We start from the raw sequence: 26,109 nt of genomic DNA on the forward strand, positions 1-26,109 counted from the left end.
GTAATTAGAGCTGCATTGACTTTTGGCGTGGGAGATCAGGATCAACTGTGATCAAAGATCAACGACTTAGCCGAAATCTTAGCCGTCCACTTCATAAATATCATTATCTCCAACAAAATCCAGCGGCTAATCACGTTACACGTTTGGTTTAATCCTGTGCAAGCTAATGATTGGAATATTCCTCTAAACATTCCGTACTTAGTGGTCTGCCCTTAGGAAGGGAAGCTTCGTACCAATGCACGACACTTATGACATCGCTGGATGATGATAATAATAATAATTATTATAATGGAGGATGCGTTGGCCTCCTTATCCTCTAAAAAGATATATGCACAACGACATGGTTGGTCTATGTCAAATTCGTTCATCAATTCAATTTGCCCAATAAAATATATATTATCAAGCTCTAGAAGGAAAGATTGATGCAAAGTGATTAGCTAAGGCATGCTAACTCAAGGCTTGAAAAGAGAATATCGACATTTAAATTAGAGAGATGATGTGAGGTTAGAAAATGAGTATTTTAATCAATGAGCGAGAGAGTGTTTAGGTAATATTCTATTTTAATTTAACTATATTTTTAGGAATGGTTTTCCTTGTTTGATTTGTTAGGAGAATATTTTTTATGGATAACATAGATTATATCTTAGTAAATTTAGGATTTATTAGGATTGATAAATATTTTAGGCATCATAATTAAATTCAAATTACTTGAAGGACTAAAATCAAGAACTCAATCATTAAAAAGAAAATCTTATTAAATTAGGGGTTTTTTTAGTGAATTTAGAAAAGACCGAGATAAGAGTTTTGTATGCTTATATGAGGTGTATAAGAAGATTTCGAGAATGAATTTAAGTTAACAAAAGAGAAAATTATTCTTTGTATTTAGCATTTTTTTCTTACCAAAATTTTGATTTATTTCTTGATTATTGATGACTTGATTTCTCTTTTTGATTTCAAAATTGATGTGAAATATTCGACTTCATATTGTTAGTGCTAAATGAAAGAAGACTCGTAATAATGGCAAAATACTAAAAGCCAAGTGAGAGAGCCCCATGTACATGTAAAGCAAGGGAACAAAAAGCAGAGAGTCGTCCACCACCTGGATAATGCCACCGCCATCCTCATCACATCCGAATCGGACATGTAAGGAGAGAGAGAGAGAGAGAGAGAGAGAGAGACGAGTTTTAAGTCAGTCATGATGCTGACTCATGGCTCATTATCTGGTGTAGGTCAGAGCTTCTACTTGAGAATGTTGGAGCTTTTTCTCTACTTGCTTCACCTAACTCGTCTCTTATCAACGTTATTATATTATAAAAGTAGGTCAGATGTCATCCTCAGCTTTATTTTTCTTTACTCTCTCTCTCTCTCTCTCTCTCTTAATTGTTTACCCATATTTGTATATGAACCCTATTTCTTTTTCTTTTGTTATAAGTTGCAACTTGGGGTGAGATTTAAACCGGATTACTTATAGATTACATCTTGTAATTAATTACTTTTAACATCATAATTTTTATATTTTTAAAAATAATATTAGAATCTCTATAATTACAAAAACAAAATATTAATATCCCTAATTTTATAAGATTAATTTAAAAAAAATTAATTGGAGTAATGGATTAAATGTTTCATTTTTTTTGTAAGTATAAGGATTTCAATGTAATATTTAAAAGTGTAGAAATTAAAATATTAAAAATAACTAATTATATGGATAATATGTAATTAGCCTACTCAAATCATTGACTTTATATAATGCACCTTAACCAATTGAATGTTTCACCAAAGATAATACATGACATTCATTTAATCTTTTTATTTGGAACGCCTTACAATTGTGGGGATGTTAGAGCACAAATATAATGTTGCTTTATAGAAATTAATAATTTATTTTCAGATGCCTTGTTATTTTCTTTTTAAAATTCTAGTTATTTATATATAAAGAAATAAAAAACTTAGAAGTACAATTTCACTTATTAAAATTTTGAAATTTGCCTTTTTTTTTGGTTTTTTGGAGATAGGAAGGAAAAGAAAAATAAAGTTTATTGAACCTATCAAAAAATTGATAGATTGAAGAACATAAATGAAAATATGAATACAGTTGGGTCGACCTAATGGAATTTTGGATTGCAATTGATGATTTGATTATTAGCCAATCTCCAATATCTACTCTTAGCGAAATTAATTATAATTTTTTTTATTTATATTGCTATTTTTAATTCAAAAAAATTATATATATAAACCGATAATAATTAATTAAATTAGGTTTTCCGACGAATAAATACTAAAGGAATTAAAAAATGTAGAGGCTTTTAATTTCAATTTTGGAGGGATGTATGCCATATGGAATGTTATTTGCATATGGTGCAAGGATATATATGTAAAACAACCATTTTAAAGCTAATCCCTTCTTCCTTCTCCTATCCCACTCGCCTCGTCTCACGTGGATCATGGGCGATCGCCACCCCAATCTCCGTTTCGATCCATCCATCGCCTAAGCAGAACCTTTGGACGAGAAGAGAGCATTAACCAGCGGAAGTTCGAACTTTTTTGTGGGTTTCCCTGGGTTTCTTTGGGGGGTTTGGATTCGTGAATGGCGATGGAGGACACGACGGAGAGCTGCAGCAGCTGGGCTGCGGTGGATTCGTCCCAGGCCCACACCAGGCAGCAGCAGCAGCGACACAAGTTGGACGTCTACAACGAGGTCCTCTGCCGCCTGAGGGAGGACGGTCGGCCGGAGGTGCAGTCCCCGTCGTTCGAGGACGGGTTGTGGAACCACTTCAATCGTCTCCCGGCTCGGTAGATCTCACGTTGCGTCCGCTTCTGTGGGTTTATCTTATTTCTTCTCGTTCTTGGATCATTAGTGATGGTGTCGTCGATTTGTTGACCTTTTGATCTTTTTCGTCGGTCGGGGCCCTGAAATATAGTTCTCCGTTCGCCTTTCTCGAAAGGGTTCTGTTCCTGATTGTTTCTAGTCCGAATAATCCACGCATTGGTGATACTTGCTGGCGTACATTCTTTATCCACTTGTTCTTAGGATGTGACCAGTCCAATTCGAATTCTCGATTGAGTTTTAATGTCCTGTTGGTTATATGGCATCATTGTTTGACAAGAGTGTACAACCGAAGTCGCCGATACACTTTACCTGTATTGGTCGAACTTGTTGCCGTGCTTTTCCCTCGAATCAAATGTTGATCTGTTGGCCTTTTCCTTTTGCAGTTACGCATTGGATGTAAACGTAGAGAGGGCAGAAGATGTCTTGACTCACAAAAAATTGCTGGAACTGGCTAAAGAACCTGCAAATAGGCCTGTCTTTGCTGTACGCTTGGTGCAGGTAAAAGCTTCAGCAGCTGTTCCTTCATCTGGATGTTGCTTTTACTTTTAAGACTCTACTCAACGAAGGATGAATGTAGTTCCGATGGATTCTAAACAACTGGTATAGCACTTTCGTCGCCCTCTCCTTAAAATTATCGAGCATGAGTTACTCAGAACCATCCAGGGCTTGAGTGGCTGAAACAAACATTGTTTATGTAAACAGAATGAGAAACAACAAGCAACAGTCCCTTTGCATGATTTTTCGGTTGAAATCTTGTATATAGAGGGCTAGTATATGTCACATGATAGGAGGAAAGAAATTTTTGCATATTTTGGTTAACATGATAGTAGCAGATGTATTAGTTTCTATCTTTCACCTTGTGAATTGAGGTTGATGTTATCACCAAATAATATGTTTGTAATACTTTTGATGGAAGCTTGTATCGAGCAGTTATCCTTTAGCAATTGGTTTTGCTTCTGTTTTCAATTTAAAATTTTTCTAGCGTTTCTGATATCAATTGTTAAGTTTTTTTATACTTTTCTTTTAATATATTCATTATGCTATAGGTGGATCATGTTGCCACCATAACTTCGGTGCACGGTTTTGTCATTTGTGGTGTGTACATATCATTTGTCTGTTTTGCTGAATAATTAGCTGTTATTAGCTTTATTTATTTCCAAAGAGTTGATATACTTCACATGCAGTTTATGATGTAATGGTGGCTATATATCTTTGTATTGGTTAATTTGTGACTAAGCCGTGTCTAATTTGGCTTATATTGTTATTGTTCTATGATCTTTCATGCATTTACTATGTTGGTTTTAGGAACTTTTGAAAACTTATTGGTTTTCAGGTATTTATTCATCGGTTACTTCATATTTATCTGAGTGGGGAAATGATATGGGTTCTCTAGCGATTTTCTTTTCTTTTCAAAATTTCATTCATTAGTTCTTCCTTTGAGAAATGTCATCTCAGTTAATTTACTGAGTGACGTAGGACGGAAACGAAAATAAAAAATTACTACTAGAAAAGATTCTAACAATTGACCTGATGAGGAAAAACAACTCCTTATGGTGGAGAAACCTTCACAATACTTGAAGATATTACTTTTTGATGATTTCATAGGCTTATAGGAGGTCTTTATTTATACTAATTCTAGGTCTTGAAAACTAACTAACTAATAATGTGAGACTATTGAAAGAAATATAAAACATAAAATTAACAATATGGGATAAATAAAATTGATAAGTGGCAACTTTAGGCTCCTTAAGAATAGTCTTCTTCTGCTTGTTCTGCATTAATCCCCTCCACTTGAGAAAAACTCACTCTCGAGTTTATGTCTAGATATAATGGATTCTCACTTGCAAAGTAGTTAAATAAGTCTGTAACATTGAAGGTCTTTGAGCCTCCCCAATCATCTAGTAAATCAATCATATAGGCATTATTATGATTTTCTTTAAGACCTTGTAGGGACTATATTTCTTCATGTTCAATTTGTTGCAAGTGCCTATGTGGAATATCTCTTTTTGCACGTACACCATACCATATCTCCTTCCTTGAATACATTCTCTCTCCTATGCTTATGAGTTACTTCTGTGTACCTAGCATTAGTAGCTTTCAACTTTTTGGGTGTCAACAAAGCCAGAATTGCACATGGGCTCATACTTTCTCGAATATATATCCCTTCGGTATCAACTCTTTTACATTCTCTCTCAATATTTCATTCTCTTTTCGGTTCATCTGGTAGTGAGATAAATTTGGTAGCCTTGCTCCTGGAGCCAAATCAATTTGGTGCTGAATATCTCTCATGGGTGGAAGTCCATCTGGCTCTTCAGGGGTAATCTCTTTGAATTCTTTCAATATCGATCTTAGTTCGTTTGGAATCTTTGCTTTAGGTGGTTTTTCTTCCTTTACAATAAGAGCATACCATACTCTTATTTCTTTAAAATTGACAATGAATTCTTGAACAAAGTTATAAATAGATAAGTGAGACTTCCCCTCCACTTTGGAAGTGTTGGTTTCATCTCCCTTTTTGTTAATCGGTAGAATGAGAATCTTCTTTCCGTTCTACCAGAATATATAGATATTTTTTCTTCCAAGGTGGGTTGTATTCACATCATACTGCCATTGTCTTCCAAGTAGTACATGGCATGCATCCATGTCAATTACCTCACATATAACTTTCTCCTTGTAGCTTTTCCCAATTGAGAGAGAAACTCTACAGATCTCAGTTACAATGACAGTTGGGCCTTCTTTAATCTACCCTAGCTTGTATGGTGTTGGATGAGCTTCTATGTGCAATTTTAAATGCCTCATCAATGATTTGGATACAATATTGTCATAGCTTCCGTTGTCTATAATCATGCACACACTTTGTTATTAACACTGTATTAAGAATGAAAAATTTTCTTACGCTGAGATGGATCTTCTTGCCTTGGGGTGAGTAATAATCTTTTCACAACACATTCATCGTGTTCCCCTTCTTTCTATGCTATTTTAGCATTGTCAATATCATCAATCGTATCATCTTGAGCATCTCCTTCAAAGTTATCTTTGTGATCTGTAAGGTTGACAGTCTTACGAGCACGACACTCGTTGGAACGATGACTAGGCTCCCCACATTTGAAACACTTCCCAACCAGGGGTCGAGCATATGGATTATTTGTGATAGTCGGGATATGCTTAGCTTGCCTTGTTGCTCCTCCGGTATTTGTGCCTTGAGTTGTAGGTTGCATTGATTCAGTCATAAATTGCTCCTCTTTGTCAAGAACATGTGGTGTTGTCAGAGTAGAGAATTGCTAGGTTGCAATTGGAGGTCGAGTCAACAACATTTCAACCTTTAATGCCATATTGTGTGCTTCATCTACTGTCCTTATCGGAATTAAAGACATCCTATCTTTAATTATAAATTTTAGTCCATTGACGTACCTTTCTGTTTGCTAGTCTTCTAACTCTGATTATTTACATCTAGCTGAAAGGCATAAGAATTCATTAGTATACTCGGTTACAGATCGAGTGCCTTGGATGCAGTTTTGGTATTGTTAGAACAATAGTTGTTCATAGTTTGGGGTAGGAATCTTCCTTTGAGAAGTTGCTTCATCTTTCGCTATGTTTGTACTGGTGCCTTTCCTTATCTTCTTCTATTATTTTGTAATGTACCCCCACCAAGCTGCTGCACCTCCTTTTAACTTGTATACAATAAGCTTGACTTGTTTGTGATCAGGAACATCTATCACCTCGAAGAAGGTCTATACTTAATAACTCCAGTTAAGAAAAGCTTCAATGTTGAGGTGGCCATTAAAATTGGGGAGATCTGTTTTGAGGCGATAATCCTCAAATAACCTATTTCATCTGGATGGTGCTTGATGTCTTCTGTACCTTTCACTATTCTGAGTTATCATAATATACTGTTGGTTGTTGTGGACGGATAGTATCACGTTGGTAGAAGTGTCAAGGTTGAGTTGTACTTGCACCTCTTCTTTGGTTGGTTCTATGATGGTCTACAATTCTATCTTCTTCGTCTGACACATCTTCATAGGCTGGTTGCCTACGCTGGATTGCAGGCCCGTGTTGATGATTAGGCTGGCCATAAGCATCAACTCTGGCACGATTGATCATACCATCATCATAAACTCTGTTGGCGCCTAAACCTAAGTTAACGAGCATGTCACGAATCTCTCAGAGTTCCCGGATCATCCTCGCTTCTTGTGCTTCGAACTCTGCCCATAGGGTTGGCCCTCCCCGATCATTACTGTTGGGGTTGTTGCCATTGCTTCCATCACGAAGGCCATCATCATCGAACTTGCTACTGCCATCGCCGACAATGCCGTTGCCGTTGTCGCCATTATTACCACTAGACCTCATCTTGATGGGCTATAGGGTTGTACTTGTACTTAACAAATTAAGTTTCTGATACACAAGATCCACTATACGTGGCGAGTGTAGAGCATACTCGTTATTTTTCTGACCAAAAACCTATTATGCTAACCAAGAGCAAGGCTTTGATATCAACTGACGTAGGACAGGAACGAAAATAAGAAATTACTACTAGAAAAGATTCTAGCAACTAACCTGATGAGAAAAAAAACTCCTTATGGTGGAGAAACTTCCACAATACTTGAAAATATTGCTTTTTGATGATTTTATAGGCTTAGAGGAGGCCTTTATTTATATTAATTGTAGGCCTTGAAAATTAACTAACTAACAATGTGGGATCATTGAAAGAAACATAAAATATAAAATTAACAATGTGTGATAAATAAAAGTGATAAGTTGCAACTTTAGGCTCCTTGAGAATAGTCTTCTTCTTCTTGTTCCGCATTACTGAGCTAGTCATCTGATTGAAACATTATATGATGTCTAGCTTGAAAAAAGTTGCTAATTTGTACTAGATCAAACTAATGGTGCAGGTGATAAAACCTGAATGAGAATATGTTAAACAAAAATAAGGTAAACACTTCTCGTAGAACCTTATTAGGTAAATTAAAACCCAGGTTAGTTGAAGACTAATACTTCTGGTCTTCTTAGGTTTGAAATTGCTAATTCTAACAGGGGTAGAAATTTTTGGAGTCTAGAGCTTTTGGTTGTTTCACTAAGCATAGGTAGAAACAAACTAATGTTCAGATCATTTACCACATAAAGCAATAATTTGATGGCACTTCTTTTGTTTGTTTTCAAAACAAATTCTAGCAAACTTTTTCGACTTTCCCGCACAATAGATTTTGGGTTTCTTGTGAACATTACGTTTCTGAACTTCCATATAATAATAGGATTTAATGAATATTCTGCTTTAGTGTCTGCATCTAGTTTATTTGTCCTTGACTTGGTTGTAGTTGACTAGTGGTCCTTTCACTTGATCAATTGCTTCTTTAGGTTTCTCCAGTTCCTGATGGAAGCCAAGCTGATTTTTCTGATTCTAATGCACCAGGAATAGGAGATTCTCAGTCTGCTTCAACTTACTTTAGGCAAAGGTGCAGTTTTTTTTCCTACTGCATGTTCTCTAATTGTGAAATTTCCTAAGCATACCTTTTTACTTCCTTTTCTACCTTGTGTTATCGACACTTAACTTCCTACTCCTCTTTCTTGTTCCCATTGCTATATTCATGATAACGTTTTCAATCACCTACACAATCTTCAGTGTTCATCCTCCTCCTGCCTTTGGTTCTTCGCCTAATCTTGAGGCTCTTGCTCTTGAAGCCAGAAGGCAACAAGTTCAAGATGAAGATAACTTTGCCAGTGCTCCACCTTATCCCAGGTGTTGTTTCTGTGTTCTCTGTTCTCTTCTGCATGTTGTTCCATGATCTTCACTGTAGATTACAAGACACATTAACTTCATTCAAGTTTTAAGCACTTCAAAAAAAGTTCAGGAATTAATTAGACCCAAATGGTAGGTCCCATTATTATTTTCAAATATTGTATTTTTATATTTTTCTGTGCTAGTTGTACTGTATTTAATGAGCTTGTTTCTTTTTCCATCTGATATTTATCTTCACCATGAAATGTCGATTTTATTTTGTTGCAGGCCAATGCATGAAATCACATTTTCCACACATGACAAGCCAAAGCTTCTAAGTCTGGTAAACTAACTGCTTCCCCAGTTATATCCATCATACAACATTTTCTTAATACATGTTTGCAAATTCAGAGACTGCCCATCTTCTTAAGTAATTATATATCTTTTGGTTTGTACCTGTCATTTGCTGAATATGTTATACCTATGTTGAAGAATAGATCAATGACATGGAGTTTTGGTATATATGAAATTGATACACTATCTTTAGTCTCCGGAAGCAACTTCATAGGATTTAGTGCTTCGACTTGGTAAATCTAGACACCAATGAGTGATGTGACATGTTGGAGTTAGTCCTTTTGGTCTTATTGTCTGTAAGGTTGTAGCTTGTTTGAATTTTTCCTCTAGCAACAAGTTTTCTATATTTGGGCTCTGCTTATAAACATGAAGTTATAGATTATCATAAAAGGTGATAATATTCTATTGCTCAAGCCTCAATGAGTAGCTCAAATCTTGAAGAGTTCTGGTACTATCCCGCCCCATTGGTATTTTTAGTCTATTGGTTGGTTGACTTGCTTGGGTTACTTAAATTTGTTATGAGTTAGGTTCCAAAGTTGTTTACTATTTCTGCCTGCAACTTTTCAGGGAATCAGGTGGATTGGTTCAGAACTTATGAGAACAAATTTATCTGATTTTGCAAGATATAATGAAACCAAAATTTCAGCATACAATGTATATTTCCAAGTTGAATGTTCTGCAATTCATAATACTTCTTTTATACAAATACCAAGTATTTCTTCTTTCCATTGGTTTTCCAGTGGCTAATGCATGGCATATTATGTAACAAATTAATCTAGATAGAAGGCATCTAATCTTTTGGTTTTTCTTGTATTGACTATTGAGATATCTTTGTAAATCTCTTTATTTTTTTGTACTTCCAGCTGACTTCCTTGCTTGCTGAACTTGGCCTTAACATTCAAGAAGCACATGCCTTTTCAACAAATGATGGTTACTCCTTGGATGTGTTTGTTGTTGATGGTTGGCCTTGTGAGGTATATTTGTAAACTTTTGAATAATCTGCATTAAATACTTGGTCTAGTTGACAGTCAGTCATCTATCCTTCTTGAACTATACTAATTTTTGACAATTTTTTCTTATACATAATTTGGATTCTCATTTTAGTTATTTTAGTATTGGTATAACAGGATATACACATGTACAACAATTATAGTCATTTACATGGTTATCACTGGGTAGAAATAGTTTTGAGTATGTGTGATGTATGAAAATTACTCCTCAATTGCAGGTGATGATGTTTTTATCCTTCACTCCGAAAGGAAAGGACATATTTTAAAACATAGCTGTACATAAAAAGAGTTAACTGAAGCTACAGTATTGGCATGCTTCGATGCACTTATTGCCATGGGTCATAGATGTTACTTTGCACTATGATATTAGAAGCAATCATAATGGTTGACAATTTTATCTAGCTGCAATATTGATATAGATTTGATTATTTTGATCACTTCAGTTTCAATATCCCATTCTTTTTTTATTTGTTTAGAAGTATGTGAATTGTATATGCTAAAAGATGGATGAATATTTTAGGTGGGAACTCAGGCTGTGTAGCCTGAGCCGTGAGTTGTGCTTTTACATATTTGCAGTAGAAAATTAGGGAAGACAGATACCACTCATTTATCTAGAAATGACTCATTTGGTACTATATCTACTAAGGTAGGCAATACCAAATGATACCGCCCGGTACGGGCGGTACGTACCGGTCCGACGGCATACCGGTGCGCGGACCGCCCGCTACCGGACGGAATGAAAAATAATAATAAAATAATATATATATATATATATATATATTTATATATAAATATTTTAGAAAAAGGCGACGCAACGTCGTCGAGGCACCTCTATTTCGGATTATATATATATATTTATATATTTAAATAAACGAGGCGACGTCGCCCTGCGTGGGGAAGGAAAAGGCGACGTCGCCTTTTAAATAAAAAGATATATAAATATATATATATATATATATATATATATATATTAATTTATATATATATATATAAACGAGGTGATGTCGCCGAAGCGACGTCGCCCCGCCTGAGAGAAGAGAGAGGCGACGTCGTCGAGTTATATATATATTATATATATATATATACCGAGCGGTATACCGCTCGATTTACTACTCGGTATACCGTTTCGTACCGTACCGAGCGAACGTCGAAACGTCGGTACGGTACAATATTGCGAACCTTGATATTTACATTAAATTCATTGGTCCTCAATTTGAAGATAAAGTCTTTATTGTTCAATTGAATTTTAGTTTCTTCTATCATATAATTCATGAAGGTGCTTTGGAAGTTTCATCTGAAAATGTATGTTAAACATGAAACTTCACTACTTTATATCAACGAATATGAAATTCTTTGGTTGTTGGAGATGATAGGCCAAGGTACTTCATGTTTTGGCAAATATCAATGATAAAAAAAAAGTCTCTAAATTTTGTCTTTTACTTGATGTCTTGATTCATAGTGATCAGTAAAAAACTGAAATATATAAGTCAGAGGATTCACTTAAGCATAAAAATTATATTTTTGGCACTTTATTTTAATTAATATTTCTTAATGATAGTTAATAGTTGAGATTCAAGAATCCAGTGTAGTGTTGACATAAAAATTCATGAGCATGATGTTTAAATTTATGCATGAATTCTAACAAGGTGTTATCATTAACTGTCAACTTATACTTACTATAAGAGCATATCTATCTTAGTTTAGGACAAAAAATTGTCTAATTTTTTATAGTTTATTTGAACCCAACAACATGATTTTTTTGGTTTGGACTGAGAACGTTTTCCAAATTAACTATCTTTACACTATTCTATAATTTGGTTTTCTTTTGTTACGGATAATTACTTTGTTTCTTTTTAATGAATAAATACATTTTTCACTGGCTTGGTGTATAGAAAGGGCCTCTTTACATGCCTTCTCCGGTATGAATCATGCCTTTGTGTATTATTTACATTTAATATTGGTAATAATTCTTCAATAATCTTTTTCTTGGTGAAAAATTTCGAACATAAAAATGGATAGATGTCACATCCTGGATTTTTTTTTTCCATATCTTTCCACACATTTAGGTCAAATAGATAAACATCACTTTATTCTTCGTTCATAAATATTTATTACAATTCATTTATTCGTTAAATCACAAGTAGAAAAGTAAACATAGTGATGTTAACTTCAAGAATCATCCAAGTGACTCTATATAGCGGTAGAGGAAGGTCTGCTCTCCAATGGAATCTGATTTAGTACTAGAGGGAGGCTGCTCTGAAAATCAAAAATAAAGAAAATTCAGCAATGCTGAGTAGGAACCCTAAAAGTTAACTCAAAATGAATACATGATCAAAATTCAATCAATCATCCCATTGTCGTATATCAAATACCTGAAGGAGCACTCCCCCAACAGTGGATGGAGAGGCTTTATCCTATGGGATGAGTTTGTGTTCTCCCAACAGCGGATGGATGCAAAATCATATCGCACTCCCAACTGCGGATGGAGAGGTGTCCCTCACCCGCCAAAGTGGGGACACGTTCCTCCCAACAGCGGATGGAGGAACCATCCAGCCGCCACGTCTGACGGCCCACTAATCCCCGAAGGGAATCGCCATATCTGCTCTCGGTAGGGAAGTAACATAATCTCACACTGGTTATGTCCATATCGGGATGAAATAACATATTTAAAACATCTCTTTCAAATATCATCAATATCAAATAATACAAATTTGCCCTCAATTGACTTGAACCTTAGTTCAATCGATCCAATTGAACTCAATTTACTAGAACCTAACTGAACCGATCTCTAATCCTCATTTAATTGGTCTGGAACCACCCTAGACTAGTATAATTTGGACTAGATTAGGTTCAATTTAGGTTAAACTGATTTGAATAAGTCAATCAATTCGAAATCACCCTGAATCGATCTAGACTAATCAAGCCTAGTTTAGTTCAATCAATATTTGGGCTCAAATCCAATAACAATATTGGGCTAGATCAGTGATTTAAAAAGGCGCTCGGGCGAGGCGAGGCGAGGCCCGAGCGCCTCGCTAATCTCCCAGGCGGCGCGCTTCAAACAGGCGCCACCTGGGCGCTCGCCCGAGCCCAGGCGCTGGGCGCTTCGGGCGAGCGCCTGGGTTAACCAAGGCGACCGAACCAGGATTTTAGGTCTGGTTCGGTCCTGGTTCGGTCTCTGATGGTTAGTTGGTTCAATCGAACCAACTAAAATCGACATAAGTGAGAACCCAACCCTAACCCTCGTCGCTGCCGCTCCCAATCCCGATCTCGCTGCTCGCCGTTGTCGCTGCTCGCAAACGCTGCCTCTGTCGCCACTCGCGCCTCCCGCTGCTCGTCGCTCCTGCTCCCGCTGCCGCTGCTCCCGCTGCCGCTGCTCGCCGCTGTCGCTGCTCACAAACGCTGCCTCTGTCGCCGTTCGCGCCTCCCGTTGCTTGCCGCTCCTGCTCCCGCTGCTCGCTGCTCGCAAACGCTGCCTCTATCACCGCTCGCCGCTCCTGCTCCCGCTGCCGCTGCTCGCCGCTGTTGCTGCTCGCAATCGCTGTCGCTGTTGTCGCTCGCGCCTCCCGTTGCTCGCCGCTCTTGCTCCCTTTCCCGTTCCCGCTGCCGCTGCCGTTGCTCGCCGTTGTCGCCGCTTGCCGCTGCCGCCGTTGCTGCATCCTCTTTTCTCAGTCAACAGGCTTATACTGTTAATATTAAGTTTATTTAAAATGATTAATTTTCAATACTGTTAATAGATTAATAATATATTATTTTGATTTTAATGTTGTTAATTTTTATTTATTTGAAATTATTGCTAGGTTTCAACATAAAGGGTAAGTGTAGAGAGCAACTCAATAGAGTCTCCAATGGTATCAAAAAAAGATCCTGCATGGAAGTATAATTATTTGAAGGATCCGAAAGATCCTAATGCAGTGACTTGCATATTCTGCGATAAAACTACTAGAGGTGATATTTTTCGTGCAAAACAAATCTACTAGGAAATTTCAAGAATGCAACAGCTTGCAAAAAGTGTCCACTTGAGGTAAAAGAAGAGTTGCTGAGTTATATGAATGAAAAGAAGACACAAAAGAATGAATCTTACGGGAATTTACTAGAAGACAATGTTAAACATCTCAGGGATGAAGAAGAAGATTATTCTATGAGTATTAACCCAAGTGAAAAAAGAGTATACGACAAAAAAGGAAAAGAAGTTATGAGTACTAAGAAAGGTAAAAAAGGACTGATGGATCTATATATGTTTCAAGGATTCCAAAAACAACAAGGGCAAGCAGGAGGCTCAAAATTTAGACAAACAAATATAAGTGATGCTTGTGATAAATAAATAAGAGGAAGAACAATTCAACACATTGCTCGCTTCTTCTATCAGGCTGGTCTTCCCCTTAGTGCAACTCGTTTAAACAATTTTAAGGATCTGATTGAAGCTATTAGAAGATATGGTGCAGGATTAAAACCTCCAAGTTATTATGAGATGCGAGTTCCATTGCTGCAAAAAGAGTTGAATTATTCAAATGACTTACTAAAGGGTCATAAAGAATCATGGGCAACACATGGTTGCTCTATTATGTCAGATGTTTGGACTGACAGGAGGCGCAGGAGTATAATTAATTTTATGGTTAATTGTTCTTTAGGGACTATGTTTGTGAAGTCAATAGATGCTTCATCTTTTGTAAAATTTGGAGACAAGATATATGATTTACTTACAACTTCGTGGAAAAAATTGAAGAACAAAATATCGTTCAAATCATAATCGACAATGGAAGCAACTATATTTTAGCTGGTAATATTCATCTTTTGAATTTTTTAATTATTTTATCTTCAATTAAGTATGTTAAACTCTTAAGTCTTATCATTTTTGTTATCCTTTGTCTCAGGTAAATTGCTTGAATAAAAAAGACAACACTTGTATTGGACTCCATGTGCAGCACATTGTATTGATTTAATGTTGGAGGATATTGGAAAGATCTTAGAAATCAAGAAAACCTTAGAAAGGGCAATTTTTGTTGTTGGATTTCTTTATAATCACATTGAGGCTTTGAATATGATGAGAGAATTTACAGGGAATAAAGAATTAGTGAGACATGGTGTCACCCGATTTGCTACTTCATTCTTAACATTACAGAGCGTGCATCGTCAAAAACATACTCTGAGAAATATGTTTATCTCTGAGAAATGGGTGACAGACAAATGGGCAAAAGAAATAAAAGACAAGAGGGCTGCTGATATCATCTTAATGTCATCCTTTTGGAATCATGTAGTTTATATATTAAAGGTAATGGGCCCTCTTGTTCGAGTCATTCGGTTGGTGGATAATAAAAATAAGCCTGCAATGGGATATATTTATGAGGCTATGGATAGAGCAAAGGAGACGATTAAAAGATCTTTTAATGAAAATGAAGAAAAATATGAGAAAATTTTTTATATTTAATATAAATTATTTAATATGAGAAAAATATGAGCCTCCATTAAAGGAAATCTATTTTCATTTTTATATTTATTTAATATAAATTATTTATATTTAATATACTAACAAATATGATATCACTCTATTTGGAATGCTTAATAGTTATTTCCTAATTTGTATTAACAAACAAGGAAATAGATTAAGATTTCCTAAATTTCAATGGCAAATAAGGAAAAAATTTAATTCCTAGCTTAATTATTTGATTTGATTACAATAGAATTCTCCTTAGAAAAACTGTAGACATTTTTATATATTGACATAGATATACCCTTGCATTTTACATGATATGTACAGGATCAGAATAAGGTTATGAATTATTAAGTGGTGATGAATATGGTAAGTCAGACTAAAATAACATGGTATTTGGTGATGTGCCAGGGAACTTTTAGTTAACTAGAGGCCTTGAGGTTATATTCAAAGGAGTAATTTTCACAATAATAGACATATTTTTGCATCATCGTGAATGAATTTCTATTGACCCAATTTTTTAGAAATGATTGTGTATAAGTAATTTTTTTATTATAGAAAAATGCTAATCCTTGGTCTATTCTTAATACTTTATTGGTGCTCTGACAAGTTTGTTGCTCAGATATGATTGTTTTTGCAACATTTTGTTGGAATATGATGTTAATTCACTTATGAGTACTATAAATTCTTTCATGGGTTGTCTCTAGATAATTGTTATGTGTAAGTTTTCACTAATGTTTTAGCCATCAAGGAAGAATGCTTACTTGCTCTTCAAAGCATGTAGGAAACTGATCGACTCAAGGACTTGTTGCAAAAGGAAATTCACAAGATGGGGGTAACTTTCTTTCTTTATTTTTCCCATTAGTTTGAATCTTGATTGACTCCATCGTCGATGGACTTCGTTGTTCGTAACCATCACCTCTTTGAGGTCAAATAGCTCAGGTTTGCAAAGGATTGTCCTTGACCATTACATTTTTATAAATTCATGACTGATTTAGTTGCTTAGGGGACAAAAACAGGATTGTTACAATGGGACATGGTCCCTTTAATGGACAATTTGTTAAGCAACTTTTTGTTGCTTGTTATTTGTTTTTCTCATTCGCAAATTTAGGCATTTGGTGAACTTAGTATTTATATTCTTTTATTTGCATTAGTCTGGTTCTGGCCAGGATTTTTTGCTTAAAAATGTTGTTCTCAAACTTTTGACTTTAGGTCTAAGAAAGTACTTAGTGAAAGCACAATAAACAAGGAGTATTAATAAGTCACAGGAAGTGTAAGAGGAAACTGTGGAGAAAGTTGCCTATTTGAAATTTAGTGAGGCTGTGGTGCTGAGAAGCTCCTTCTGCTGTGAGGTTTCAAGGATAGGTAGAAAGAAATAATATGAAATCGGACTTTTAGATGCAAGCCTTAAGAGTTGAACAAATAGTATTATGTTATATAAATACTTTTAAGGTTACGAGATTTAATGTTTGAAAGTATATGCAAGTTATTGAAGCAACTGTCCTGTCATTTTTGGCTGTAAAAAATAGACCTTATTTGGTGCTTGAGTGAACTAGTCAGTTACCTCTAAATTGATTGCACATTGGTTCAACTTTCTAACTGTTTTTTACTATTAGAACCCTGCTTAGCTTAAAGTTCTTATCTGAACTTCAAAAGATGGCATGCATATATTATAGGGTCTCTTGTATTTTTTCATTGTATGCATTCATTTTAGAGAAGAGGTTATTTGTATTTTAGAATTGGAGCAATAACAAGAGAGACAGCGGTGTTCTGTTTGAATCATAATCATGAATCTTTGCAGACAACCTTCACTAGGATTTCCATTTTGACATGATCAGTAATTCTTTCCCCATAAATCAACATACATGCCTCATTATCTTTTCAAGTGAGAACTACCTGCATGTCATTTATTTTTTCTTTGAAATCTTGTATAAACACTCAACAGTAAACAGCAGGAAATGATAAGAGGAGTCATATGTTTCTCTCTGGTGCTAGTTTAAATATATGGTTCAGTAGTTGATTCTTATATGCATAATATTCAGTTTCATGTTGCTTCAATATATGGTCCTTTCTAAATTTACCTCATCTACTTTGTGACATTGTTTGGTGATGATATCTTTTTTTTTATGTTTTAATCTTTTGTTAGAAGATTGTGATCTTAAGTTTTGTGATCTTAAGTTTGTTGAACACCTTCCTATATAGAGACAAGCATGGTCAAAGTCTCATTCATCGTCTCCTCAAATTAAGAATGCACAATCTGGAGAGAACTTTCTGCCTGACCATGTCCAGATACCAACAGATGGGACTGATGTTTGGGAAATCAATTTTCAGCTGCTGAAGTTTGGAAATAAAGTAGCATCTGGATCATATGGTGATCTGTAAGTTTCACTAGTTAGTTTACCAACATATATTAGTAGATTAAGTTAATGGGATGCTTAACACTTTAAACTGTCTAAACACCAATGCTTTTCTTTTTCAGTTATCGTGGAACATACTGTAGCCAGGATGTGGCAATTAAAGTATTAAAGCCTGAGCGTGTTAATGTTGATATGCAGCAAGAGTTTGCTCAGGAAGTCTTCATCATGCGGTTGGTTCTATTTGTACAATTAATCAGTATTATTTTCTCAACATCCAGTGGCTTGAGTGTATATAGTGCTAATAGTACTATATCATGTCTTTTCAGGGACTTTAGGTATGACATGCTTGTTATATCATGTCTTTTCACATAAATCATGCTACAACATATTTCGATGTGCTTTGCTGTGTTTCCGTTAGGTTTTGCAATTACATGCTTTATGTGTGTGCTTTGTGCTACATTGTTCTTAGTCATCAGTATTTATAATTTTACAGCTTTCAAGCTTAAGTTCATCCTTAATTATCATGAGAATATTTTAAATGCAAGCCACAAATATAGATTTTCTTGTGAGTAGCCAATAGAGACAAAAAAGTTCATTTGAGTTTTATGTACGCATGTAGGATGTACCAACTAAGACATCTGGGACATCATCAAGATTTTGCCTTTCCGATCTCTCTCTTGCTCTCTCGCTTCCCTAGGATAGAAATCCAGCTGTTTTTGGGCATATACATGTTTTTTAATGAGTTGATATGAGTCTTTCCATAGATATTTTCTTTTAGATAATCTAATAAGGAATAACTATTTCCAATAAAATCATTCATTAGGAGAAACAGAGTGCCACTAGTGTCAGTCAATAGTCTGCATCAAGTTGCACCCTGTGGAGGCACCACATTGAAGACAATGGATGGGACTTAATTTGGATGCAGTGGAATCCATTCATTTGTAGTCCCAGTCTGTATGGTTTGGATTCATCAGGTTTGTCTTTTCTATTGCCATGTAGCAATCAGATAAGATATTCTTTTATCCTTTTCTAGGTGGTGTTTTGCACTGCATTAAACTGTTTTATGCATGTGCTGACATACATTGACTACCATATCAACCAGGCTTCCTAGAGGTTGTTCCTCTTCTATTTTATTTTTCTCAACCTTCTGCTTTATCCTTGTTTTCTTGGTGTCGCAGAAAGGTTCGTCACAAGAATGTGGTGCAGTTTATTGGTGCTTGTACAAAACCTCCTAGCTTATGTATTGTTACAGGTATTAATATCTGGTGATGCTTGAGTATGTGTGGCTATTTGTTTTTCTAGATTGAGATATGTTGCTGTTATGAAACTTCTTCATTTTCTGTATTTTTATTTTCAGAATTTATGTCGGGTGGAAGTGTTTATGACTTTCTTCATAAACAGAAGGGAGTCTTCAAGCTTCCAGCTTTATTGCGAGTGGCAATTGATGTATCTAAGGGGATGAACTACTTGCACCAAAATAACATTATCCATCGGGATCTGAAGGCTGCCAATCTTCTGATGGATGAGAATGAGGCAAGTGATTTCAGCACATTCTACCAGCTGGTGAGACTTCTGGGTTACTTGTTTGTATTCTTGTCAGGCAATGTGGGTATGTGGTCCCCTCCATTTGTCTGCTACTTTGGTTGAGCACATGTTTGTAACATGTGCATCTGGAGAGCAAGGAGTCTACTAGGTGAATTTGAGCGGTAGCTCAATCATTTAGATTCTAATTTTTCTTATGATCAGCGTAAGTACAAGATTCGGTTTTACATTGTAAAATGCCACACAAATATCATTAATCAACACCTAAAATCAAGGTATACAATTTCGAATAATACCACTCGTACTAGACGGTACGTATCGGTCCGTCAGTTGACCGGTACACAGACCGCCCGTTACTGGAGGGTATATATATATATATATATATATATATATATATATATATATATATATATATATATATATATATATATATATATATATATTTAGGCGACGTTGCGTCGCCTCGACGATGTCGCCCGAAGAAGGAAAATATATATATATATAAATAATATTATATATATAAAAAATCTTATGTATATATATATATATATATACCGAGCAGTATACCGAACGGTATACTGCTCGGTATACTGTACCGTACCGTACCGAGCGAATGTCGAAATGCCGGTATGGTACGGTACGATATTTCAAACCTTGCCTAAAATATTGGTTTGGTGGTTATGTACTAACTCGTTTTTCAAAGATTGAGGGTTTGAAATCACACCCCTGACACCTTAAACATTGGATTGGTAGTGGTATACTAGAACCACTCATCAAAAGGTTGAGGTTCAAAATCTCATTCAATATATTCGAAGAAACGAGTTATGTTAGTTGGTTAAGACTTTGACTGTATGATAGTAAGGTCTTGATTGAAAAATCATTAAACAGATCAAGAACAATTTCAATGTGTGTTGACTTGGAAATCTGCATTTTGACATGTAAAGAAAAACCGATGTTACCAAGCCACACATATGATAGTTTTTTCCCCAAGTAAAATGGGAGATGATGGATACATTATCTACACAACTTTCTCCAAGTCAGCTTATTTTGCAATTTTGGGTGAAAGAATTCTTGTGTTAACTAATTTTACTCTTTTATTTATGAATTTTGTAGTGAACTTCCTCGTTAGATGCATGTGATGTTTGTAGAATTAGCACAAAATTACTTCAATTTTGTGTGTTTCTTTGTGTATGATACCCTAGCACATAGATGTAGGTGTATGATTGCTGGTGGCCTTAGGTAACATTCAAATATATGAAGAATGTTAATGCTTGAAAGGTTGATTAGGAAACCACGTTATATAGAATTCATGAACCTATCGGTAAGTGGATGGAATTAGTTGACAGTTCTTGTTAACATTTGTCAGGGCTCGCTGTCAATAATTAACGAGCCAATCAACAAGTTGAGGCTAGTTGATTAGGTGAAGGTTAAATTGCTTTGTGTCATTTTGTGTTGACCTGAAGATTAAAACTTCAGTTGCATTTAAATGATTTTTTTCTCTCTTTATGTTAGTGGATTGTGTATCTTCCCTGATTCACTATCAAATATTTCTGTTACATACAAGTCGTAAATATTTCTATTACATGAAACTGATTGTTTTATCTCTAGATACCTTGCCTTATGTTTTGGCCTATGTAAATTTGTATCAATGTAGCTGAATTTGCTTTAGTTCCCTCAACTAATCTACTTATTCATCGCAGGTTGTTAAGGTTGCAGATTTTGGTGTAGCACGTGTTAAAGCTGAGTCTGGAGTTATGACTGCTGAAACAGGCACATATCGCTGGATGGCACCTGAGGTTATGATCCAGTGCTAATTTTTTTAATTCAAGTTCTAGTGTTAATTTCACTTCCTACCACATTGTTGCTTTTATTTGTCTCACACCATAATTTGATCATAGTTTATACTGTTGACTGCACTTTTCACCAATTTTGTCAACATATGTGCCAACAGATATGGAAATTGTCGGAGAATCAGCATTGCTACTTTGTCCTTTTCATTATTTGTTTCTTGATCTATATATGCACTTGCTCAACGTTCCCAAGGTTCTGCATGCCCTTTCAGTTTTGTTTCCACAACACAAAACTCTCTCAGGGAGCTTTTCGATTTCCTGCCAATCGGGTTTTGAGCTCAAGCCCATCTTTTCAGTAGTTCTATGGGTTTGGTATTAAAAAATCATGATTCTGGTGTGGGTCTCCATGATAGGTCATGCAGTTGACTTATAACTTTTGAGGATGATGATTATCTTTTGATACAATTTGCTTGCTCATTTAGTTTTTTTTTTTGGGTCATTGTATGTGGTAAATTTTGATACTTTTTTGAACTTCCAGGTTTCTGTTAAAAATGCTAATCCTAGAAAAGATAGTTCTGAGTCTTCTGACTTCAAGAGAATGTTAACTGAAATTTATGGTTCACCCATGATAAAAACAAGGAGCTTGTTGAGCTTTAGATCTAGATCTTGCAAGGAACTTTTTTTTAAATTTCATTTTGATCTGAGTGTTCTACAAATTAGTACCTTTGTGGTGTTGAACAAAGAGTAGTTGCAAATTATTTCTAATATTGCCAGTGTCTTGAAATAAATGTTTAGCTGGAGTTGTGGATCACTGTCAGTTCCTTGTTTAGGAATATGGAAGATAAAGAAGAGTTGGGAGGTTAATGATGGCTAAGGATCTGTGTATACACTGGAAAATAGCACACTGATGGCATTGACTTAACTCTTTGCTAGGCAGAGTTTACTACCACTCTTGAAAGGTCCTTTTCTCTCTCTGATAGTAGAGGAAAACAAACCCGACAGGCACATTTAAGCAAATACGGCTGTAAAATATGGAGATGTATACATAATCCATATACTATGGGTTCAACTGTAACTGGCTATATTTTCCATTAAAACTGTGTGCAACTATAGACTTATCTTAATTCTGCAAAGCTTACATGGTGGCATGATTAGGTCTCTTGAATATTGTTTAACTTGATTTAGTTGTATTGGTATCCTGTCTTATTGGTTCTTGGCAATTCAGTTGGTTTTTCCTTGAATATTCTGTGGTTTCATTATTTATAATTCAGATCTCCAACGAACCAACAAATTCTGCACTTCCTCTATATTTAGGTCATAGAACACAAGCCCTATGATCACAAAGCTGATGTTTTTAGCTTTGGAATTGTAATGTGGGAGTTGCTTACAGCTAAGGTAACTTCAACTCATGCAGTACGAATTCTTTTTTTTTACACTCAAAATGAAACTTCATATGAAGTTTAGTGTGTCTATATTCTATTTTTCTGTGCAGCTCCCATATGAATACTTAACCCCACTTCAAGCAGCCGTAGGCGTTGTTCAAAAGGTAACCTCACCTCCGGTTTCACTTATGTTGTCAGAAATATAACAATCTATAATACACATTCATAGGAATCCATCATACGCATCCTTCCTTTTCATCAAGATAATATTGTTCTACCAAATTCTTGACCAACGTAACTTTACATGATACCAACAATGTGACTTGTTGTAAAAATTGTCTTTGTCTTTTGCTTCATGTATTGATTTCTGCACTGGATTGGAACAATTAAAAAACTAAATCTCCTTGCCACTTGCATTGAAGCCAATAAATCATGCATTCCTATGGAGCACAAACATGTGTAAACAGTGTTTTATGTGACACAATATGTTCTGATATGAGGGATCTTGAATAAAGCAGAGTATGTTATGGCTGTATGTTTTTGCAATCTATCTTATTAGAATTATGAGGGATCTTGAGAAAGCAGGTTATGCTACTTATGCCGAATGTTTTGCAATCTATTTTATTAGAACTCTATACCTATGACTTAGATTAGGTGAGGAGATCACATGAACAACATAGCTTGTTGAAAAGTAGAAGCTAATTTATGACAAATACTTCCAAGTATGCAAGAACTAGTAAAGGTGTATTTAAAGTAAAGATAAGATATAATCATGCATAGGTGATCTTTATACTTTCATATCAACATGAAGATATCTTGCTCCCCTTTTCACATAGAGCAGTTTTTTCCATCACCATAAATCATTCAACACATGATTGCTTGCCATACATGACTGGTTTTATCTGATCGATGCTCCTACAGAGTTCCAACACCATATTGTATGGGTTTTAATCAGCGTAGAACTTGGATCCTCCAATCACTAAAATTAACTTAACTAGTTATTAAGGAAAAGAATATACTTCTGTAGGAGTTGCATACTTGTATTAGTATCAGTGCTTCTCTATGTTTCTTAACATATATGTTTGAAAACTATATATGCGCCTGCACAACATTCTTTTTGACTTCAATTTCTACTCTATAGGGTTTGAGGCCTACCTTACCAAAGAATACTCATCCAAAGCTTGATGAGCTGCTGCACAAGTGTTGGCAACTAGATCCAGCTGCCAGGCCTGACTTCTCAGAAATATTGGAGATACTACAGCTTATTGCTAAAGAGGTTCATCATCTAAGCCTAGGATTCTGTTCCTAAATTCCAAAACTTCTTTGACATGATGGTTTTGAAACTATCAAACAGGTCGAAGATGAATCCGATGACTGCCGTAAGGATAAGTCATCAGGTGGATTTCTTTCTGTTCTCCGACGTGGCCACTGAAACTTCATTTGATCAAAATGTACGTACGATCTCATCACCGGCAATTTCCAGCCATAGATAGAGATAGTACCTTAAAACTGTACAGTGTTCAAATTTCGTGGCTTGTTTTTCCTGGTTCTTAATTTTTATGCTTTTAATTCTTTTCTCTGTGTTTTTGTTATTTGTTACCACTTCGTAAGGTGGAATGTGATGAGTAGGAGGACTCTTGTTTTTTTGGTCGTCTAACAATTCATTTCAGTATGTTAGACTTAAATATATTCTTTAATCTTGCCACATAGAAAGGATTTTATTTTTTTTATTTGTGCCAATTTCATAGTTTACGGGATTGATTAGTTATATTTGTAACAAACTCAATGTTATTGCTCAAAATTTTGCAGGAAAAATAGAAAGAGAAAAAGAGAGACACAGAATAGCGTCAAAACAGTCAACATCATTAAACCATGAGATCTAAATCTTGGAAATCATGTCAGGAACTTAATGACTTGGCAATCGAGAAAGAACGGAACCCGTAAAAGAGATGGGGGTTCACCACCATGTCCGTCGATGTCTACTCGTAGCGGCCGCGAAGATTAGGGGACACCCACCAAGTCGCGTCCGACCCGTCAGACCGCCACTCGAACCTTTGCCCCTCAGCCTGGTTCGAATCGGCGATGACTCTGATCTCACCGTCTCCCAGCCTGAGCAAGCCGATGCTGAACACCGACTCTTCCTCCTCCTCGGTCACCTCGTCTCGGTACACGAAGTACATGTTGTTCCCCTCGAACCCCGGGTAGTCCCCAGCATCGACCGACACCGAGTGGCTGGTGCCCAAGAAAAAGATGCGGTCTCTGATGAGGTGGATGTCGTCCACCTCGACGGCCTCCGCGTCCCTGTTCCAGTCTCCTGGGTCGAGCCAGAAGACGCGGAAGCTCTCGATGTCCCTCCCGTCTGCAGTCCTCTTGGAGCACCCGGTAACCAGCAGCAGTTCTCCGGCCGACGGAACCAAGTAGGAGGGTAAACGATTCTGCGGCACGCTGATAGGCATGACATCACATGCGATCATCGTCACCCTCCCCGGCGGGCCTGGATCGACTTCGAAAATCCCCAACATCTCAGTGTCATCGTAGACGGCGCACAGCCTCCTCGTGCCGTAGGGCACGACGTCGACCAAACGGAACAGAAATCGTATTCCGGGGGCAAAGAAATAGAGGTCCAAGATAGGGCCGTTGACGTTCGCCCTCCACGACGGGTCATCTGGTCGGCACGAAAAGCATTTCTTGTGCACATCGTTGAGGAAGACGATGGCCACGAAGTCCCGGTCGAGGGTGGGGTCGGACGACAAGACAGCCTTGTCGACGAGGGCGTCGGACTCGACCGGAAGATTGTGGCAGTCCGTCTTGACGGTGTACATTCTGACGCCGTCGTCGGATTGGGCGGACGAGATCAGCACGTCGGCCGGGAGAGTGGAGAGGCTGGGGAGCGAAATCTCTTCGGCGGTGATGGGGTTGAAGAGGGAGACATCGGAGGAAGCCTCGCAGATGAGGATGAGCCACCCGAAGGAGGAGCCGATGCAGAACTTGTTGACGGTGTTAGGGAGCGGGCGAATGCTTCCGGAGTAGGAGGCGGCCGAGAGGCGGAAGGCTGAGCGGATTCTTGGTTCCGAGGGGGAGAGGAGGAGGAGGAAGGGGAGATGAGTGTGCAGGTGGCTAGGCCGAAGGGGGAGGGCGGAGCGCCACGGCTTGCAGACGGCCCGGAAGCTAAGGTAGTCGGCGGCACTCGTCAGAAAGTGGGAGGTGAGTTTGACGAGCCGGGGAGAAAGCCTTGCCCACATGTCCTCTCTTGGGACTTCGTCGGCTGCGTATCTTTTATTTCTCTTACTCTTCCTCTCTGGTCTCTATATCTGCAACTGGGGCTCCTTCCTTCCTTTTATGTTCTTGGAGTCTTCTTCCTGGGTTAGTAGTTTCTTGAAGGGGAAAATGATCGCGTGTGCTTCCCCGTTCCGTGACAGTTACGAGGTGGTACGGATAACAAAAGGAGGAAGCAATGATAACGACGATCATGACTTCTGTGTAGACCGATGACGTGGCAAGATGAGTCTCCTCGATAGCACACGGGGCGATGACGACGCTGACTTTTACTTTGACTAGCGACATGGAAATATAGTGAGTCGAGTCACGTCATAGCACAATGAATTGACCCTCGATCCAGAGCACACCGAGTCTCAACTTGCCTTGCTAACCTCGACGCCTAAAGAGCACAAAGACGTCAGCAATCTCTGGTTGTTGCCCCCTG

At 36.9% G+C, this 26,109-nt stretch overlaps 2 protein-coding genes across 9 annotated transcripts; one reads left to right on the forward strand and one right to left on the reverse strand.

Annotated features, from left to right (window-relative positions):
• Positions 1 to 2,395: 2,395 nt before the first annotated feature.
• Positions 2,396 to 24,353, forward strand: LOC135676477 (serine/threonine-protein kinase STY46-like). 8 transcript variants are annotated; one of them, XM_065187714.1, is made up of 17 exons: positions 2,397 to 2,793; positions 3,214 to 3,328; positions 8,183 to 8,280; positions 8,448 to 8,564; positions 8,832 to 8,886; positions 9,761 to 9,871; positions 16,120 to 16,170; positions 17,538 to 17,713; positions 17,815 to 18,027; positions 18,871 to 18,944; positions 19,050 to 19,255; positions 20,935 to 21,030; positions 22,339 to 22,419; positions 22,517 to 22,570; positions 23,548 to 23,682; positions 23,761 to 23,857; positions 24,216 to 24,353. In XM_065187714.1, the coding sequence occupies exons 1-16, from the start codon at positions 2,588 to 2,590 to the stop codon at positions 23,836 to 23,838; spliced, it is 1,866 nt and encodes a 621-aa protein (XP_065043786.1). In that variant the 5' UTR covers positions 2,397 to 2,587; the 3' UTR covers positions 23,839 to 23,857; positions 24,216 to 24,353. The 8 variants fall into 8 exon arrangements, with proteins under 8 accessions (XP_065043796.1, XP_065043786.1, XP_065043777.1 ...); XM_065187724.1 differs by lacking the exon at positions 24,216 to 24,353 and having other exon boundaries at positions 2,396 to 2,793; positions 8,511 to 8,564; positions 23,761 to 23,858; XM_065187705.1 differs by lacking the exon at positions 24,216 to 24,353 and having other exon boundaries at positions 23,761 to 23,858.
• A 32-nt stretch (positions 24,354 to 24,385) lies between these two features.
• On the reverse strand, positions 24,386 to 25,648 carry LOC103974959 (uncharacterized). Its single transcript, XM_009389865.3, has one exon. The coding sequence runs from the start codon at positions 25,646 to 25,648 to the stop codon at positions 24,386 to 24,388; it is 1,263 nt and encodes a 420-aa protein (XP_009388140.3).
• Between the last annotated feature and the right edge of the window lie 461 nt (positions 25,649 to 26,109).

Source organism: Musa acuminata, chromosome BXJ1-1 (assembly GCF_036884655.1).
Source record: "Musa acuminata AAA Group cultivar baxijiao chromosome BXJ1-1, Cavendish_Baxijiao_AAA, whole genome shotgun sequence".
NCBI lineage: Eukaryota > Viridiplantae > Streptophyta > Magnoliopsida > Zingiberales > Musaceae > Musa > Musa acuminata.

Bases quoted from the DNA above. Each gene is read 5' to 3' on its own strand.
- LOC135676477 (XM_065187714.1), top strand. From the start codon at position 2,588: ATGGCGATGGAGGACACGACGGAGAGCTGCAGCAGCTGGGCTGCGGTG. The intron at 2,794-3,213 runs GTAGATCTCACG...TTCCTTTTGCAG, and splicing joins TTCAATCGTCTCCCGGCTCG to TTACGCATTGGATGTAAACG. The intron at 18,028-18,870 runs GTATGACATGCT...TTGGTGTCGCAG, and splicing joins TGTCTTTTCAGGGACTTTAG to AAAGGTTCGTCACAAGAATG.
- LOC103974959 (XM_009389865.3), bottom strand. From the start codon at position 25,648: ATGTGGGCAAGGCTTTCTCCCCGGCTCGTCAAACTCACCTCCCACTTT.